Source organism: Protopterus annectens, chromosome 12.part0 (assembly GCF_019279795.1).
Source record: "Protopterus annectens isolate FY-2018-M chromosome 12.part0, PAN1.0, whole genome shotgun sequence".
NCBI lineage: Eukaryota > Metazoa > Chordata > Ceratodontiformes > Protopteridae > Protopterus > Protopterus annectens.
The window spans coordinates 433,024,347-433,045,900 of NC_056746.1; the positions used below are offsets into that span (position 1 = coordinate 433,024,347).

General features: G+C 36.2%; 1 protein-coding gene across 1 annotated transcript in view; it reads right to left on the minus strand.

The window, feature by feature from the left end:
* The window catches only part of LOC122817333 (interleukin-9 receptor-like), a 422,708-nt gene that overhangs the window by 172,830 nt on the left and 228,324 nt on the right, over positions 1–21,554 (minus strand). Inside the window, exon 4 of the mRNA XM_044090548.1 lies at positions 16,346–16,457. Within this exon, the coding sequence (XP_043946483.1) occupies positions 16,346–16,457 (112 nt within the window). The remainder of the gene's footprint in view (positions 1–16,345; positions 16,458–21,554) is intronic.

The window sequence follows — 21,554 nt, forward strand, 5'->3', positions numbered from 1 at the left end:
ATTCTTTTGATATATGTACGATCACACCAGATGGACTTCTTTCTGTTGGTATATGATGAATTTCAAAGGGCATGCCGAATGGTCTGTCTAATCAGCATGCATATCTTTGAATACATATAACCCTTTATTGTATAATTAGGAAGGGAGGTAAGATACTTTTAAAAGAAACTTGAATGTAGCATAGACACTCCATTTCCTCCATGCTACAAAAACACTGAAGATTTCTTATGTATCTGCTGAAAAAACAAACATTTTTTGAGTGGTATAAGGACTAAATAGAAAGCAATTTAAGTAAATTAGGCTGTGCCAGAGTTTGAATAAATGAGTAGGATCAATTCAAGTTGTTGTTGTTTGTCTTTTGGCTTTTCCCGGTTAGGGGTCGCCACAGCGGAACTCCGGTCCACTAATGATTGGCAGTAGATTTTCACGAACGCTGAGGTGCCAGCTCAACGTCCAACTTTCAACTAAGGCACGCCCATTTAAGCATGTCTTTCGAAAGCCCACCCTACTGCGGGGAGGACATGCAGACTCCACACAGAAGGCACTCCTTGCACTCCAGTCGGGAATCGAACGGGAGAACCTCTTGCTGTGAGGCAATAATGCTAACAATGCACCACTGCGGATGTAGTAGGATCAATTCAAGTATTATTTTAAAAAGGAAATTGTTTTGTGTACCTTGCATATATGGTTGAATTGAAAGGAAAGGAAGAAGCTGATAGACCTGCATTGAGGGGATGAGACTATTATGGATGAGATGTTAGTAAAGAGATGCAGGGACTATTAGACAAGAAATACCATTTTTTGTGTTAACTGCTGAAACATTTAAGAATTAAGCCATTACTGAAACCACAATACAGCAGCTACCAGGGTGGAAGTATGCATGTATGTCATGCTTAAATCCTAGCATATTGCACATTGTGTCTCAAAGTTGTAAGGACACGCTGGATGCATGAAAAAAAATCTCATTAGTGCATCATTACAATTGACTAGTGAATGACTTTTCCTTTGACTAGATGGAAATAAGATGCAGTTTTTGATAAACTATTTTGCTTTGGAAAAGAAAATTCCACATGGAGTAGGACAGATGAATGAATTGGCAACTGGGGTTCAAGATGAACAGATGGACAGACTGATGTAGGCCAACAAGCACAGTAAGAAAACTCTTAACTCTGATGCACTTATGTGCAGTATGAAAAACAATTAGTAAGGATAAAAAAATATGTCAAACAACAAGGGCCAGATCCAGCACTAGGAGACCTAGGCAACTGCCTAGGGCCCACTATTGGCTGGTAGGCCTGGTTACTAGGATTAATTAAAACAAAAGAAAAGTTTTCCAAAAAGAAAAAAAATTAATGGGTATTTCTACTTTAATAAAAAACATCAACAAACAAGTATGTTACTTAGCATCCTCTGCATTAGTTTTCCTTCTTTACTCCACTTTCAGCCATTAAGCTTTAGTCTTACTATCCTTCATTCTCCACATTCAGCCAATGAGGCATGCATACATCTGGCATAAGATTCTGTAGCAGTTTAGGCACAAGTGAACAGAAAGTGTGTGCTACTTGCTTTTACTTTAAAAAGAGGTAGATTTACTTTCCATGCTGTGTGCTGCTTGCATTTACTTTAGAAAGATATAGAACTTTGTATGGTGCTTTTATATGTATGGAATATTAGACAGAGAAATTTAATTTTCACACTAGAATGTGTGCACCCCACTATAGCATGCTTGATTTGTGCCTTTACTTTACAAAGAGATGGATTTATATTTCATGTATATATATGTGTGTGTGTGTGTGTGTGTGTGTGTGTGTGTGTGTGTGTGTGTGTGTGTGTGATGCCCTAGTTAGAGAGGGCAGTTTACTTAAGTGACTTACTCGGGCTCAAACCCTGTACCTAATGTACAGATGGTGAGTCTTAATCCCCCATACCGACTGCCAGACTTTGCTTGCTATATATTTTCCCTTTGGTAAGTCTCTGAGGATTACTGTCAATCATTAGAGTTTTGCCGTTTTACACACTGATGCAAAATGTGTTGTTCTGTTAACTTTTTTAAAGAGATTTAGGGTACATAGTCATCTCTTATGTGTCTCCAGTTTTGTAGAACATCTGTGATTTTTACTCATATGTATGCCCTGTCATTGAGCAAGTCATTTAAATAGACAGCTATGGGGCAACAGGAAATTTGGGCTAGGCTCCTTAGTAGACCCCTGTACTGCAAGCCTAGTAACTACCTATGAACTGGAGTAACTATGGTACAAAAGAAGGAGACTGATTGTAGTAAATTGATTGTAGTAAACAGGAATATCATCTTAATTATCTATAATTTTTGGATTCCTGGCTTACTCATTCTGTTGAATGTTGATTGTACGTTTACTATAATATTAATATGTTAACTATGAATACATTTTTAATTCTAATTGTTTTTTTCAGACACATTGGTGTCAAAAGCACTGTGTTTCAGTCACAACAGTTAGTCTAGCATTTAATATGGATGAATAAGGCTATGAGCTGTTGTACTTGGTTTGATTTCCTTGGCCATCATTTGTTTTCTATGTGACTTGAAAAGGGACACTTGTATTTAGTGTGTAGTCCCAGGCTGTTAGCAAATGTGTTATACAGTTATCTTTTGAATTCCTACATCCTTCACATAGTACTTTAATATGTGCTATTTGAAAGAATCCCAACACTTCTGTTGTTGTTTACTGAGTTGCCAGATACATTTTCACTACATGTGAGTTTTAAGAGAAGAGAAGCCTTTTATTTATTTTTTTTAGAAAATTGCTGTTGGTGTTTTTTTCTGTAAAATTTGAAATAAAATTTAAATGATATTCACATTTCCGTGATAATTATATAAGCAAAAAAGAAAATAGTATGCACACTGACAGGTTTGAACAGTGCTTTTAGTAAATGGAGAGGGACGACAGACACGTAATGGGATATTGTTATGGATGGCAGCATGACACTGCCCAGGGACCCATTGCCCATGATCAAGCTCTATTAACCCTGGAGGTGTATGCTGCAACAATATAGCATTATTAGCCCCTCAAGGTCATCAGACTTGTACTGAGTGGTGTCAGAGGAGATAAGTATTCTTGATGAAGGAGAAGACACAGGGAGGTCAAAAATGAGATGTAGGTGTCCTACAAGCATGTAAGCTCCCCCAAACAGTATGTTGTATGCAATATTATTTCTGATGTTGTATGACTTATGGGTAGTTGAATAAAAGATGCTGAAGCTTTTTCATTGTTTTTAATTGTTTTGTTTTATTTCTTGTGTGACACCCCTGCACTGGCCTAGTAATCAAGGAGCCTCAATCCTCACCACTAACACCAGTGAGGGAGGATGATGAGTACACACACAGTAAAGTACAATTTCCCTTAGGGAACACAGAGATCACAGTCAGTCTGGGCCTGGTTTCTCCCTCTTTCTCCAGATCCCCAATAAGACTCTCCACTGGCACAGCTATAGGGTTAAGATCTCAGATGAGTGGTCAAGGCAAAACCTCCAGCACCCTCTTTGTCTAACCAGTGCTTTGTGTCCCTGCCCAAGTAGCTGACGCACACACACACACACACACACACACACACACACACACACACACACACACACACACACACACAAACGCACTTTGAGATTGGATTTATATACAAACACACAGCCACTCCTGGGGAAGGCTGGCACAGGTTCACTAGCTATGCTCCCTTCTGCCCAGACTATACAGTAGTACCAGCTGCCACCAACCACTACTTATCAGCTACTATAAGGCCCTTACAAAGGGTGACCAAGTCTACTGTGTAATGTTACTATTATCCAAATGGTAAGTGTGTCCAAGACTAAGACTATTTAAGAGTGGCCTGTTCAGTGTTACCGAATACATATGCAAGTACTTTAAGAGCTTAAATATCTCTAACAAACCAGCCACAATTAAAAGCTTTAAATATACTTAATAATAAATAATAACAGAACAAGACAATACACAAGCACAGTGACAATAGAGTTCAGAATCACAGGAAATATTTTAAAACAACATTGCAGGACAGTCTCACATAGATACAGAAAACATCTAAACTTATCTTACTAAGTTCCTATCTATCTCTAAGAGAAATCACTGTAATCTAAGTCTTACTTATAGAGCAAAGCAAATACAAGTGCTAAAGATGGATGTGTTTAGATCCAGAGACAAATACAAAATGCACTGACTTTCTCTCTGAGATAGTTCTTAAATTCATAATACACATTACTGCTGGGTTAGCTAGATGACATCACTATTTGACACCTGCCTCTAGTTCCCAGGCTAAACAGATGCCAACAGAATTTAACATGTCTCTATAAAAATGCATATCTCTTAGAAGATGACACTTATCTCTTAGAAGCTTGCCTGAAACTAGAAGTCATAAAACAATTAACACTTTTACATTTTAAACCTAGTAATTATTTCTGTCTTAAGACAATAGAAAGAAATTCTAGCTGTAGACATTCTGTCTTCTAGCTGTGGTAAACACAATCATAAAACTCTTTACTTATTTTATCAAAGTTTGCAAGTTAACTCTGTATGTCCCAATTTCTACTATGAAAACATACATTTGCACAGGCATATAGTCCATATACATTTCTGCTCTTTAACAGCAGAGTGCACTGTGGTTACATTTTTGAAGCTCAGCACATAACATACAGGTTACTTACATTTGTAGCAAGCCTATGGATCATATTAATATTTACAATGACATAGAATTATTTACAAAATTCTAGCTAGCTAGGCTGGCAGCCTTCACATATTGCACTAAAGAATGGAATTAATTCATTAATCACCCTGGATTGTGTAATATAGCATAAATATGTTGAATTTTAGTAATATATTTTGTAGCACATTCCTTACAGCCTCTAGCAACTGCAGAGGGGTTGACATTTGTCAGGTCATATTGTTTGAATTATTTGGAGTGATGATCAAAACTGTCTGATCTTTAGCATTCATTATGTAGTCATTGTCAGATTTTACTGTGATACAGTCATTTCTATAAGATCAGATTGCAGTGAATTTTTGCATTTAATTAACTGTTTCTTTGGCAGTTAGAGCAGAGGACTAAAGCTCTGACTTGTTAATGAGTTACTTCTTGTGGCAGCGATACAGGGTTTGAATCTTTCCACTTTTATTTACCTACTGTGCAACAGTGAGCAAGTCACTTAACCAGACAGTTCTTTGGAGCAAATGGAAATTTGGACTAAGCTCCTTAAATGGTCGCCAGGACTGAATGCTTAGTTACTATGAACCTGCTGTAATTTGCCAGCAATTCCTTATTGCATAGCTGATTTAGTTCAACAAATGTTACAGTAGTATCACCAGCATAACAATTTTTTAATGTAATATAGACAATGTATTCCTCAAGGGTGGCAGGTACTGCATTTGTGGATGAAACACTAAAATGGAAAGTTGTTTGCCATCAACATCTACATTAGTAAGAGTTCTCTTGATTATGGAATTATTCAGATGACTTTTACTTCTGCAGAAATTGTGCATATTATTTTAGCATATGTTATCATGTGATTAACATTTTTTATACTCTCATAAATACTCTTCTGTATAAATGGTTCTACATATGGTTGGATCATATGGCATGATGCTAGTGATCTCTAAACAATTTCATGTAGTTTGTCCAAATGAAATACGTATATGCTGTTATAATCTGGTCATTTTACGTGGTCTTTAATCTGGCTTTGTAGTGTGCATATGTGTTCTGTGTGTTTATTAAGATGAAATACTTTGGCTACTGCATGATAGTGTGAAATACATTTGAAATATGTAACTTTGGTAATTGGTATTGTTAATATTCTTGACATGGACATACGAGAAGGATGCAGTCAACAATGTAGCTATACTTGATAGGTTTTGAGGATGTTTGTGGACAAAAATGTCTGACCTTGCTGAGCTGATAAAATTAAAAAGTCATTAGTCTATCTTTGCAGGACTAATGTACATTTCTGTAAAGCAAATTGTGTGATAATTTTTATCACAATTGGACATGATGTTTACAGATCAAAAAAGTGGATGCAATTGTTGAGTACAGATATTGGTGGATTATAGTGATGGCAGTTTGAGTAGCCTTGTAAGTTTGAAATGTTCTTAAATCGGTACTTTTGTCATTATAAGGCCATATGTTTTTTTCACCATTGACTGGAAAAATGTTCAGAACTGCAAATATAAAACTCACTCTAATAATTGTTGCTGTATTAAACAAGAAATCCATCCATCCACAGCCCCTTTTTCCCTTTTTTGCACATGGGATTGGGGTGTCACTTCAATAGTGGCAATCATCTAGAGCAAAGGTTTGGTAATTAGTATTGTTGCCAGCCCTGCCATGGTAGTTCTTCTACATCGCATGCTCATACACACACTCACACCTATGGCCTATTTAGTGTGTCCAATCCACCTAATGTATATCTTTGGAATATGGGAAGAAATAAGTGCAGCTGATGTTAGATATATTTAGACAGTTATAACAGTGCATTTATAGTTTTGTTTATTAGAATATATATGTAGCACAATATAACAGTGCATGTACACTTCTGTTTGCTAGTTAGATGCATGTACACTTCTGTTTGCTAGAATATATGTAGGAAAATATAGTCAGTTAGATGCATGCGCATTTTTGTTTGCTAGCATGTACACATTAAAGTGTTAAACTTCTCTTAGCTGAAAGCATCCAACTGTGTATGTAACACAAAAACATTTTGTGTCTGGTACAACTTCAAGGAAAAATGTTGATAAGGATAACTTCTTAATTCCTGAAACCCAGGTGCAAGAAGTGAACAACTCCCTACCGGGTTAGAGACAAGGTCAACTCCCTAGATTGTCACATAATTCACTTTGAAACAGAACACAAAGTAGTTTATCAACAGACTGCATGACATCAGATGAATTCCAGAAGTATTAACATAAACAGACTGTTCTCATGGGCAAGATTCAAATGGCAGGAGAAAACCTATATAAAGAACATTGAAAGTGTATGATGTTAGATCTGATTTTTGTTAAATCTGGTATATGTATACTGGAGGGTTGTTAATTTTTACTTGTTATGAAAAACCAAACCTGAAACATTAAAGCTGTAAACTGTACAGTATTGTATGTGTTATCTGTTACATAGACAAGTTATTTTATGAGTGACTGGGAAAAAAGTTAATATATAGTGCTGAAAAGGTTAATCATTTGCAAATTTCAGTGCATTAAACAGACTTTGGTTTCAGCAAGGCACCAGCAAGCAGAAGCAAGCATCAGCAGCTGCAGCAATGACATCTGCATTTAATTTTTCAGTGGCAGGCCTAGCCTGTATTCAAACACAGCAGGAGTGAAGCCTTGTATAAGGTCACTTCAGTAAAAACACAGTAACCAGCATTTATGTATGTCACTGAATCCTGAATAGGAGCACTTCAGTTTCCACAGTTTGCAGCAGTACAGTTCTCAGACATCTGGATCCAGAGTGAGACTTCCTTGCAAGAAGGAAGCAGTGCCATAGATTCTCCAGGTTGGTGAATTCCCAAGTTTTGAATCTACAACTGCCAGCTTAGTTTCACCAGTTTGTCTAGTAACTACAGTAGTTTTCCAACCATCTACAGTAAGCAGCGTGGCCAACTGTCCCTACGGACCTGGTAAGATAATCTTTTTATGTTACTTCACAGTATGGATGCTGTTAAACAGGCTAGTAAAAAGTGTAAACAGAATTTTATTCTTAATGTGTCAGAGAGAGAGAGAGAGAAAATTTGGGAGATTACAGAAATTGGATGAGCAACATATTAATAAATGTAAAACCTTATTAGGCCAAGTGGATGTACATGCACTGAGTAAGTGGGTAGTAACATATGACTGGTACCTTCAGCAAAAAAAGTTGGGTATGACAGTAAATGTTTATTGTGTGAATCATATGAAACTGCTTTCTGCGTACAATGTCATAAAATACAGTGCAGACCATTGTTAGCAAAGTGAATTACAAAGAAGCAACTTCTGATGATAAAACAGAAGAAAAGGGTAATGTTTTTACATTGCATCCAGACACTAAACAGTTATGTCCTGTCACTACGCTAACTTTAGAGCTAGAACAACTGTCAAATCACTTACTGGCAGAATCTCCTGTAGATCTTATTACAGTTTTTAAAGAGTATGTGCAACAGTGGAATGAAGCTACTAGGCAAGAAAAAAACAGAAAAGGACAGGAATGAGGCTCATGATAAATTGACAAAAGAGTTTAATTAATTCCTGAGAGACATACAGGGTTGGTTCAGGGAGTTCAAAGATGTCATACAAAAAAACTGTCAAAAGTGCATAGGGACCCTGCAATCAAAAGAAGAGTCTCTTAACAAGTATCATAAAGCCCCTAATGAATTAGAAAAAATAAATTTCAGACCTTAATTAGTATTTACACGATAAGGAGAATGAAGTAGCTGAACTGACAGAAACCAATTTACAAAACACAACTTTTATAGCTCAGCTTAAGGAAGAACTGGAAAAAATAAAGCCAGTTCAAATAATAGAAGAGGGAACTACAGCTGATCTGTATACACAGTCCAGATTGTTACAAAGTTTACCACTGTAGAATGATAAGAAAGGCATATTGTATAACATGTTTGCATTTGAAGAATGGGTAGCATACACAGCAGGATCTGATGCATGGACAGATGCATTACTCAGATGTTTCTGGATTTTTATTCCCAAATGTTTTAAAACTTTCATTCAGTTAAAGCAAGATGCTTATCAGTTAAACAGCAAAGTAGGATGTATGACAGCCATTCTTATGGCATATCCACAAGGCAGCGGCTCACAGCTAAGCTGTTATATAATTTCAAAATCACTATCTCAGATAAATTAATGGAACAAAGTGAGCACTTTAAATATGCTTTTCAGATAATATATCACAGGTCAGACAAAGATATGCAAAAAACAGAAATACAAAAACAGTTAACACATTGTTTCTTAGAGCAAGTAAAAGGGGTCACAGGGGGGTATTAAATGCATTTATGAAGAAAATTCAGATAACTTCACTGATGTGGTACAAAAATGAATGAGGGGACTGACTATGGCCAATGATGGAGCATTATACTTACACTATCTTTGCACTAGGAGAAGGGGGTGAGCCATTTGAGGTAATCAGTGAAAAAGCCATGGAAGGCAATGGTGGTGTGACCAACCACCAGCAGAAAGAGCTGTATCAGCACTGCCAGCTCCTGCTTTTGTATCCTTAGCAGTGGGATCAATTCAGGTAATGAACAAAAGGTACCAACATGTTTTTTTCTGTAAAAAATAGGGCATGTTAAGCAAGATTGTGATCATTACAAGGCTTGGTGTAAAAGAAAGGAAGAAAAGGGGGTGTTTCCAAAAAAAAAAAAAAAAAACAGAGCCAAAACATTCACAAGACAAGTCAGGAAAAATGCACAGAGACCTTACAGTATTGGTAAAAACAGCTATAAGGGTCATCAATACACATGAAAAGAGGAAGTATGCCACATTGATTTTCAGGCAGCTTCACCTATAAATCCAAAATACTTGGAAGAACAAGCAGAGGAAATAGCAAGGAGGCAGTTATGTAAAGAAATAGGAAAATCTAAATATGATCACGCAGATACAGAGAAAGATGACAAACAAAAGCATGCAGTATACCACATTGCAGCTGACAATAAAAATGAAGATGAGTGTATTATCTTACAAAAGTGGTGTGCCCCCCCCCCCACCCTGGTATCTTTCTTGACTACCTTTAAAAAGAGCTGAGACAGATGACCACTGATTGATATCTGGGTGGAGGGGTCACTGTGGCAAAATGTCTTATTAGACACAGGAGTAGCAGTATCCATTACAAACAGACAGTTACCTGCAAATCCTACAAAAAGGTTTGCATTTCTGCATTTAATGGCACAGGATGCTATGCAGTAAGTAGCCAATATGTAAACATAGATGTTCACCAAGAGGGACAGACATGGAAAGGTGCATTTTTAATGCATCCATCTTGTTCAACTACCATTATTGCTATGAATATTTTAGGACCTTTGGGCGTAGTAATTGATTTACCTGACAGTATTTTGTGGATAAACAACAGGGAAACAAGAGAGGGAGAGGTAAGTGCAGTTTGCTGTGCAATCTCTCTACCTGAGAAACCTGATAAGCCTACAGGACACGTAAATACAGACAGTGAGGATGTGTAGCAACATTTACAACAACAATTTTCAAACTTGTGGTCCAAGGGACCCAGTGACTATAGGAAGCTGGAAATGTCATTAGGGGTAGGTAGTGATCAGGATTACATACCTCCTTTTCAAAAACAGTATCCCATTCCTAGGGAGGCAGAAGAACATATGGAAAAATGTATTGCAGATTGGGAAAAGAAAGGAATCATACCAAAAGACAACCGTTTTACAAATTCACCTATCTGGCCAATTAAAAAGAAAGATGATAGTTACCGTCTTGTCATTGATCTAAGAAAAGTAAATCAGTACACAACTCCTAGAGCACATTTAATTTCAGGAGTCCCATAGCTGGCTGCACATATTAAGCCACAAAGTAAGTGGTTTACAGTAACAGATCTAGCAAATGGCTTTTTTGCAGTACCATTCAGAAAAAGAGATTGGTCATGATTTGTCTTTACATTTAAAAATCAGCAATATGTCATGACAAGATATCTCAGGGCTTTCAAAATAGTCCAGCTATATTTCACCAGATGGTAGGTTCCATTCTGCAACAGTTGGAAAAAGATGATTTGATGTTACATTACATTGATGACATACTAATTCAGTCTGAAACAGTGGAAGAGCATGTGTGGCTTCTTAAAAAAAGTCTTTCACACTTTGCAGTAGGCAGGTTTTAAGGTCAAAACTGAAAAATCAGTTTATGACACAAGAAGCTAAGTTTCTAGGTACTGTCAGAAAAAACATCAGGAATGTCTCCTTGCTCCATGCATGTGCAAGGTATTTTACAAAAGGAAAAGCCCCTAATAATAGCAGAGTTGAAAATTCATGGGAATCATGAATTACAATAGGGAATTTATAGAGGATTATGCAGCTGTGGCAGCTCCTCTATACAAAATGTTGCATGAACAAATGAAATCCACTCTTTTAGAGTGGGGACCACATGAGGATGAAGCATTTTCACAAATAAAGGTGAAGTTATCACAAGCTACAGAATTAATAGCACCCACACCAAAGTTGACATTTGTGTTGCAAGCAGCAGCCATAAAGAAAACATCTGTTGTATTGTTACAGGAATGGCCACATGGTAGTGACAACAGGATGAAAAAAACATTACATCCTGTCACCTTCTGTAGTCATAAAATGATCCCAGTGAAACCTGGCTACCACTTATGTATACAATTATTAGCCATTTACTGGGGTATTAAGCAAACTGAGTACTTAACCATATTTTCCAGCATTATAGTACAAATACCGCATCAAGCAGTAAAAGCTCAAATAGGCAATTTTGAAATTAATAAAATCACAGATGGTATTAGCCAAGCAGTTTTTGTAAAACGGATGGCACTTTTCGCAATGGAAACTGTCACCATACTGACAGGGGACAAATATTATTTGTCAAATCACATGGGATACGAAGGAAGACAGCATAACTGCTTAGAAAAAATATGCTGAATAAAATTCAGTATGGAGTTTGAAACACAGCCAGTCTTTATTAAAATAAAAAACAAGTAGGTGAGCGCTTTCATGAGTGAAATACCCGCTTCATCAGACCTTAATAGATTTTTTCTAAGTGTGTCTTATATAAAACTTTTGAAACTACAAGAACCAATGACAATAAGTAAAACACATTACATAATTCAATTGCTTAACTTCTTAAAAGGGCCATTATAAAATACATTTGTTAAAAGGGTAACACCATCCTAAGAAACGTGTGTCTCATACTACATCAGTAAAAACTAAATATATACATATACATATAAATATTTGATATAAAACATGTGTATATGTGGCTACCCATGTAAAAAGGTGTATGTGATATAAATGTTTAAATTCTGAAACAATAATGTATATACATTTTCATTTGAATAATGGTCTAGCTTTTAAAATGGACTTGAGTGGCAAATGTCCATTCAGACTCATTTTACCATCTGCCCTAACTCTAATAATCCATTTGAGTTCTTAAGCTTCTGTATAATAAGAAAGATTTCCCTTGCGTTCACTGTCTTTGATCTTTTCTGTGACCATAAAACTAAACTGATGCTCAGAAGAGCTATTAGCTATAAGTTTGGCAAGTGCATTGTTCACATTGTACATGGTAATACTATAAAGATGTTCTCCAATGCGATCTGTCAGTCTTCCATTGGTCTTTCTAACATAGAAGACTTGACAAACTTTGCACTGAGCTAAATATACTATATTGATGCTGTTACAATCAGCATTCACATCAAATTTAAACTGCGTAGTAGTGACTGGGTGGACAAAATGTCCATTACCATTAATATATGAACAGCATCTACAATCTTTACAAGACTTTGTACAAAATTCACTAACACCAATCTTATTAATTTTCTGGTCATCATTTCTATTACTACATAACATTCTCTTACTATTTTTCTTGTTCTTATATCTAAAATTTGGCTGCATACCTACTATATTGCTAATCCAACCATCTGTTGTAAGAATCTGCCAGTGTCTACTAATAATATCTCTAATATATTTATTATCATTGCTGTAATAGATAGAGTACTTCAAATGCTGTTTCTCTGATTTAGTGGACTTTCTATTTGGTAACCCATCACTGTTACTAGAGTAAAAGGGATGAAACTTGTTATCTCTATCATGTTTTACATCTTTCAAAATTGGACAGATGTATGATTGTTTATAGCCTCTGGATATAAATCTATGATTGAGCTCCTTTAATTCATCCTCAAATCTTTCATCTGTGGCATTAAGCCTAGTTGCTTGAATGGCTTGCCCTCTCACTACATTGGTAACACATGGGGGTGTGCATACTATTGCGGTGAAGCAACTTATTGCATGTGCAAGGCTTCCTAAAAATTCCAGTGGTGACATTATCCATATCATCCTTATTAATTCTAATGTCCAAAAATCTGTCTCATATAGGTCATGCTTTATATCAAAATGTAAAAATATATCAATATTTTGAATGTACCTACAAAACTGCTGAAAAACATCATCATCTCCAATCTATGCAAAAATATGTCATCCACAAAATTATGGTAGAATGGAATGTACTTACTATATAATGCATTGTTCAATATATGTTTGGTTTCCCAAGCTGCCATAAATATGTTGGCGTAGCTATTGGCACATGCAGCACCCATAGCTATGCCATCAAGCTGAAGGTAATACCTCCCATTGAACTCAAGCATATTATTAGTTAATACCACAGACATGAAGGTGGTAACTTCTAAGTCATCCTCTTGATATTTACTATGTGTAACAAGATATCCCCTCACAGCCATAATACCCTGCTAATTGGGAATTTAGTGAATAGTGAATACACATCCATTATCACAAACTGAATGCTATTGACCTTATTACATGTGGAAATGAACCCATAAAGATCTGACAAAAAAACTTCTGGTGTCATCAAGAATGTTCTTGTTCACAGATACAATAGGATGTAAATGCTTCTCCAATATAATAGGAAAAGGTTTGGTTAACCACCTCTCACCAGACACTATAGGTCTTAAAGGGGGTTGAGTAGGAGGCTTGTGGATTTTTGGAATTCCCTGTATGCAGGGGATCTTAGGATGTTCAACCTGACAATATTTAAATATGTCATTTGTAATGAGCTGACTATTTTACAAATTTAATAACAAGTCATCTATACGTGTTTTCATCTGGTGCATTGCCAACATGCCTACCACACTGCATGTGGTTCGATCTCCTAACATCTCATACATTTTATCAACATAGTAAACAGTGTTCATAATTACTGTTGGTCCGCCTTTGTCAGCAGGCTTTATAATGATGTCATTGCTATTTTGTAGGTTTCTTAAAGGTCTATATTCTTGCCCATTAATATTATAAAAAGTTTTCTTTCTATTTGAGCCAAAAAGTGTAAATATTATATCATCTATACATGTATGCAGCCAAGTTGGTTTTTTTTTTGCAACATTCTATAAATCTATGCAAATGGACAATTTTACCTATTACTTTTGAAATGTTCTCAAAAATAGGCCCACAGTTTGTATGTATTATAACAAATCAAAGTTTAACATTTACTAAACAATGTCCTTTCATAAGTTTTCTTAACAACCTTACCCATTTAATATGGCGTAATGACACATATGTGTTTACCCCAGAAAACAAGGTCATAATGCCTTTTCAAGGGAATCCACAAGCATTGTCAGTGATTAGCATAGGACTTTCACTGGAATCACTGTATAAAGTCATAAATGAAAGTAAACAGTTAATTGAACAGTTGCAAAAGGTTAATAAAACAATCCTAAGTCATGAATTAAATTCTGTAATTGTAAAAAAACAAGCCAATTAAGCTTGCTGAAAAAAACTGAAGCCGATACAGCTCATAACTGGGGGGACATTTTTACAGGATTATCTTCAAAAGGGAGAAAGTTGTTTGATTGAATTATACATCCAATCCTAATGCTTGTTATCATTGTTTTGACAATATGGAATTGTGTGTTAACTTGCTGTATCAAAAGATAACCAAAGGGTTTGTTTCCCAATGTGTTTTCTGTAAATAATGATGAGAATTACGATTTGACCAATGAATATATACCAATGTAAACTGTTTTGTGTGTTTTCAAACAAAAAGGGAGAACTGTTAGATATATCTAGACATTTATAACATTGCATATATACTTTTGTTTATTAGAATATATGTGTAGTAAATATAACAGTGCATGTACACTTCTGTTTGCTAGAATATATGTAGGAAAATATAGTCAGTTAGATGCATGCACATTTTTATTTGCTAGCATATATACATTAAAGGGTTAAACGTCTCTTAGCTGAAGCCATCAAACTGTGTATGTAATACAAAACATTTCTGTGTCTGGTACACTTTCAAGGAAAAATGCTGATAAGGATATCCTTAATTCCTGAGACCCAGGTGCAAGAAATGAACAAAACTCTACCAGGCTGGAGACAAGGATGACTCCCTAGATTGTCACATAATTCACCTTGAAACAGAACACAAAGTAGTTTATCAACAGACTGCAGGAAATCAGACAAATTCCAGAAGTATTAACATGAACAGACTGTTCTCATGGACAAGATCCGAATGGTACACGAAAACCTATGTAAAGAACTTTGAAAGTGTATGATGTTAGATCTGATTTTTGTTAAATCTGGTATATGTATACTAGAGGGTTGTTAATCTATACTTGTTATGAAAAAACAACCTGAAACATTAAAGCTGTAAACTGTACAGTATTGTACATGTTCATAGATTCATAGGTAGGTACTAGGCTATCGGCCCTAGGGCCCATACAAGCCTAGCCAAAAAATGTACCCTGGCTTGTCTGTTACATAGACAAGTTATTTTATGAGTAACTGAGAAAAAAGTTAATATATAGTGCTGAAAAGGTTAATCATCTGCAAAGTTCAGTGCATTAATCAGACTTTGGTTTTAGCAAGGCACCAGCAAGCAGAAGCAAGCGGCAGCAGCACGGGCATCTGCCTTTAATTTTTCACCTAAAGGAAACCCATGTGAACACAGGAGGGACATGTATACTCTGCAGAGAAAACATTCCAGCTGCAAATTGAACTGGTGAACATAAACATTTCTCTATTAAAAGAAATATAATTTCAAACAATTATGAAGGTGAATCAAAGAACACATGCATTTATGCATGCTTCTAAAATGTGTAGAGGGCCCATGGTTTGAAAACAGCCCAAGGCGCAAAGTATATGTAATCTGTACTAGCCAGATGCATTTTCAGTGAATGTAAATTTCAGTGCATTTTTGATGAATGTGAGTTTCAAGAGAAGAAAAGTTCACTGTTGCTCATGCTAGATTTGCTTTCAGTATGAGACTGTTTAGAAAATGGCCATCACTGTTTATACTATAAAATTTGAAGTAAACTATATCCAAAATCTCTAATCGAAAAAAGTAACTAAGTAGACAGAATGCACACTGATAGGTTTGAATGGTATTTATGGAAATTGGGGATAGACAGCCAAGTAATGGGACATTGTAATGGCTTTGGGGGGTTGCTTTCTGGTCCATTAACATGTATAGAGCATGATCTGGCATGGTCAACAACTAATGATAACCATTGTTTGTATGCTACTGTAAGAGCATATAAAGAACAATGCTGCATGGTGATAAATGCTGTGCATGAATACTGAGGAAAAGTAGATCAGATAACAAATGTTTAAATTACAGTTTGAACCACATTGCACTTACTTGTTTGCTTCCACTAAAAATGATACATTTAGCTCAGTCAGGTTCGAAATAAATGTGCACTCAACTGTATCAATATAGTCATTTGTACAGTCAAAGATGCCAGGCTTCTCACCTACAGAATAAAAACAATATATAAGACACAGGCTTGGAATGGAGCATTTTCCTACTGTGTTGCTCAGATTTTAAAATATTACTACTAACTGGCAAAAGGAAATCAGTGTTTTATTTATTTACTGAACAGTTATGAATTATAGTTAATTTAATTAAGACTCATTTTCAAAGAACCCCTGTTGAATGTCTAATACAAAAATGAGCCATATGGGAATACTCAATGAATCAGCAATTTCTAAACTGCAACTAAGCTGCCAAATTGGTAGCTAAGTGCAAAATGACATAACACTAAAGATCCACCCTTAACTGAGGCATATAACCACTTCTGCATCAAATAAGATTACTTAAAATGTTAACTGCAAAGTTTTGCTTTGGTATACATACAAATTGCAAAATAAACGTTTACTGCATTAAACCAGTTAAAGGAAGATTACAATATTAACAGAATAATTTTCAAGTATGTAACAAGTCATTAAGTAAATAGTCTAGCACAGTCTATAGATATTAATAAATGTAGTCACCAATAAAAAGTCCATAATGTGCAACTATGTCAATTTCCAGTCTATATATATATATATATATATATATATATATATATGTGTGTGTGTGTGTGTGTGTGTGTGTGTGTGTGTGTTTTTTAAAATTCTGGACAAATATTAACGGCGTTAGTAATTGTTTTGAAGTACTCTAAAAGGGTTGCAAGTACTTTTAAGTGTGTCTTCTTAAAGGAGTTTATGGCAAGGCATCTTATGGTCCCCGTGACCTCTTGCCTAGAATTGCTGCTATGTTCCTATGTCCCTAATGTTTAATTGTGATATATTTTATGTTGTGCCATCATATTAATACAGTTAGTGAAGACTGATCTTATAAGGGTTATAGATTCATGCACAGCCTGGGAAGGCTAACTATAGCTATAAAGGACCTTAAACAATCTTTTTGATAACTAATAAAATTGCATGAGATTTTTTATTTTTTATAACCAGCTTGCTCTAATCCAAATATACTGTTAAACCATAGTATTATACATGCCACCTACTTCCTTCTGAATCATAATCTCAGAATAAAGACTCCTGTGAGATATCTCCTCATCAAACACATATAGAAAAGGGCTTCCCTATCTGTTAGGCATCAGTAGTGAATGCTATTAAAACTGAAATTATATTATTACCTGATCCGCCACTTCTGAAAGTTCACTCATATTTGCAGCTATGAGAGGTCTTTAAAAATTACCATAAGAATTAAGAAGCCTACAGAATTTCATTTAATGCTAACTTCCTCAAATATTTACTTCTTCTCTTTAAGAAAGGCTCATAGGATCATAGGAAATTACTAGGCTATTGACCCAGAGGTCATTTTAAGCCTAGCCATTTCAACCCAATGTAATACTGTAGAAGTACTAGTCAATACCCAAGACTGCAGTAAGTGATGACTGCCCATGTCTACAAGGGTTGTAGGCGCTATCCAAGGGTTGTAGGCACTATCCCTGGTAAGAATTTACAGTGCCCCATCCACTCATCTGGGTTCCTCTTGAACAGTGTCATAGAGGTTCTCTGTTTCAAATGAACTGGTAGCCTGTTCCAAAGACGTGGCAGTCTCTGGGAGATAAATCTGTCCCTCCAGCATGTCCTACGTAAGTCATAGGCCATATTTAAGTCCCTGGAATGGGTAGCCCTAGACCCATTTGATTTACAGATATGCAGTAAGTTCATTAGGTTTGGGTCTTGGATTGTTCTGTAGGCCAGGCATAAGTCTCCAATAACAAGTCTATACAATATGGAGTATAATGACAGGGACTTTAGTTGGCTCGTCTAAGGCACATGCTGGAAGCCCTTGATTGTCTTTGTTAAAAACCTCTGAGGTCTCTCTAATTGCTGCAGGTGCTTAGTATGGTACATACCAAATGGGGTGTTATACTCAATTATTGACTGGATAAGTGCCGAGTATTGGGGGGGGTTATAACTTCTTTTGCTCTTAGGTGATGGTTTTACTAATCAAGTTAGCTATGTGGAAATCTTTCCTTAAAATGGTAGATGTGGTGGTTGAAGTTAAGGCTACAGGCAACCGATGATCCCAGGTCCCTGTTGCTGATTTGATAGTGTGAAGGGACATTGTTTGTGCTGAAGGGAATGATAACGTATTTCTTTGCATTCAGTTTGAGACCATTACTCATGCACTAGTCGTGGGTCTGTCTGGGATTCAATGATTGCACCTAGTTTGCAGTTGTCTGCAAACTTAGTCAGCCACAGCCCTTTCGTTTTGACCTGAACATTTGAGAAGTATATACCAAACAGTAGGGGGCCCAGTACTGACTCTTGTGGTACCCCACTGGTAGCAGGTCTGCTGGTTGATGTCGAGTCATTCACTTTGATAGTGTGTGTCTGGTTTATGAACCAGTTGGGAACCCATCTTACAATGAAGGGGTTTACATTCAGTTTGCTAAGTTTATCAGTAATGCCTGAATGTGGGATTGTGTGGAAAGCCTTTGCCAAGTAAAGGTATGGTGTGTGCACAGATTTGCCCTCATCAATGGCCTTGCTCACACTTTTAAAAAAGTCCACTAGATTTAACAGGCAGGATCTGCCCTTCACAAAGCTGAATTGGGCAGGATCCAGGGTTTGGAGGTTACCTATGTCTTTATTTATGACGTCCACAATGATACATTCCATAACCTTAAGATGATGCTGATCAGGCTTATGGGTCTGTAGTTCCCCGGGTCTGTTGTTAGGCCGCCTTTATAGAGAGGAATAACTGTAGCTGTTCTCCATTCCATAGGAACAAAGCCTGTGGTTATACTATGATTTAAAAAGGTACTTAATGGTGATGCTAGTTCAAGTTTTATCCTGTTTAGAAGACAGCCTGGGATGTCTTCTGGTCTCATAGAAGCCATGTTCTTTGCCTTGGACAGGGCTTTGAGGACCTGCTTTTCAGATATGTAAGGTGGGGGGTTGGGGGAGGGGTTGTTGTAAGTTAGGAGGGGATAAGGGAGTGAAATTTTTACCAAACCTATCCACTAGCAGGTTCGCTATCTCTGTGGGGTCAATGTATGTGATAGCGTTGGCCACCAGTTCTGCACATGGTTGGGTCCTACCCTTTAGGTTACATATGTAGCTGTTAAAAGGCCTTATGGTTATCCTTGGCATTACTTGCTAAGTTTCTCTCAAAGAAGCTTTTGGAGGATTTGACAAGTTGTCTTATTTGCCTGTTAAGGCTAAGGAGGGTGCTCTTCCATTGCTGGGTCCTTGTCTTTGTTTTCTTGGACAGCAACTTTTTGCACTTATTGTAAAGTTTTTTTTATGCTGAAAGTCCTCTATGGCAGTTTTATTTTACCTGGAGCTCTGGCTTTGATTTTTTCTGGTACAGCCATGTTTATAGACTTATGCAAGTGATTGTACAGGACTTTAGTGTAAGCTCCGGCGTAGTTACCACTTTCAGCTTGGGGAGGGGCCTGGAATGCATTTATACCTTCACCTAGGAGGGTATAGTTTGCCTTGGTGAAGTTTTTTTGTCTGATTTCACCCTTTGTGAGTTATGGTGTTAGTGTCAGTTCAAAGGTGACTGATTTGTAGTCAGTTTTAACTGAGGGTCCAACAGTTGCAGTAGTGCACCTGTTTGACATGTTGGTGAGGACCTCTTGTTGGGATATGGACAATTTGTTCCAGGAATTTGAATTCACAAAGTCAAGGAACTTTTGTGCTAGTGAGGTTGGGCAAGAGTAGGTTTCCCAGTTGATGGTGGGATAATAGCAAATCTAAATTTATTCTATATAATGAAGCATTTCTGCCATATAATATGTCTGTCTTTTTGAAACTCTCTGTTCTATTTTTTTTAATTTTTGAAATGACTATGAATATATTGTGTGTCTCCTCAGAAAAATTCATTTTTACTTTTTAACAGTTACAGACTAGTGCCTTTTGGGACATAAACAACAGCTGTAGGTTAGCCACAATCAGTTTTACAGAAACATCTCTTCATTAATTAAAATCATCTTAGTTTTATGCAAATAAAAATGTATGATTATTAGGATAAAGCATGTTTGATTTTTAATTACTGTTGACTTGATCATTGAATGAATTTTGAATCACTCACCTATTTAAATACTTAAAAGTGAAAAAAAAAATAGAACAAGAACAAACGTTCATTCAGTTGATCCTTGATGCAGCACTTAAGGAGTATGAAAGGTGCTAACATGTTTTGCAACAATGATAATAACAAAAAACAGATCTGCCTGTGATTAGAGGAAATGAAATCAAAGATGACAAAAAAAAAAAAAAAGAAAACAATGATCCAGTACAATGCAATACACTTAAAAAGACTTCTAGTAGTCGAATAACACAACAAGATACTTGTTTATAGCAGTATCACAAATAAAACAAGGCAAATTTAAATACCTCACTACAAGAAAAAGAAAATAGGAGAAAACTAATGAGCTACCACACAGAAGAAATGAAGGAAATAGTGATAAAATAAAGAGGGAAGAATGCAGAACAGTGAATTTAGAGAGGACTGGGCTAAAACTGGTCAAAGGACTTGAAGTCTCAATTATTAATGACTTGCTTCTTATGCAGCTACGGTTTATGGAACAGACAAGTCAAGGCATCTGAGGACCTAAGACTGAAAGCTTTAATGCATGGTTAATAAACTTTTAATCTTTTAGATTAAAATGGGGGTATTGAGACTATAGTTATTCATGCCAGTGCCAGTGTGCTAACCACAGAAATAAATGCTGAACATTTGAACAGGGGTGCTGACAACTTAATAACATAAAATATGATGGTGTCAGGCATGCAGTTCAACTACTCACCAAGTCAGTTTATAAATATAGGTTAAGAAGTGCTGGATTATTTAAAACATGACAAATTTTACAGGACTAGGATTCACTGACACTTGGGTAGACTTCAGGAGAAAGCCACATCTTTGTAACCAGGTTAGACTACATCTGTCTTGAGCTGGTAAAAGAATATTAGCTCAGTACTGAAGACAAACTAACACAAAATCAGATCTGTTTTAACAATAGAAAAAAAAATAGAAATTTGACAGTTAAACTTAACCAGATGCTATAATAACAAATGTTGGAAACTTATGGAACATGTGTAATGTT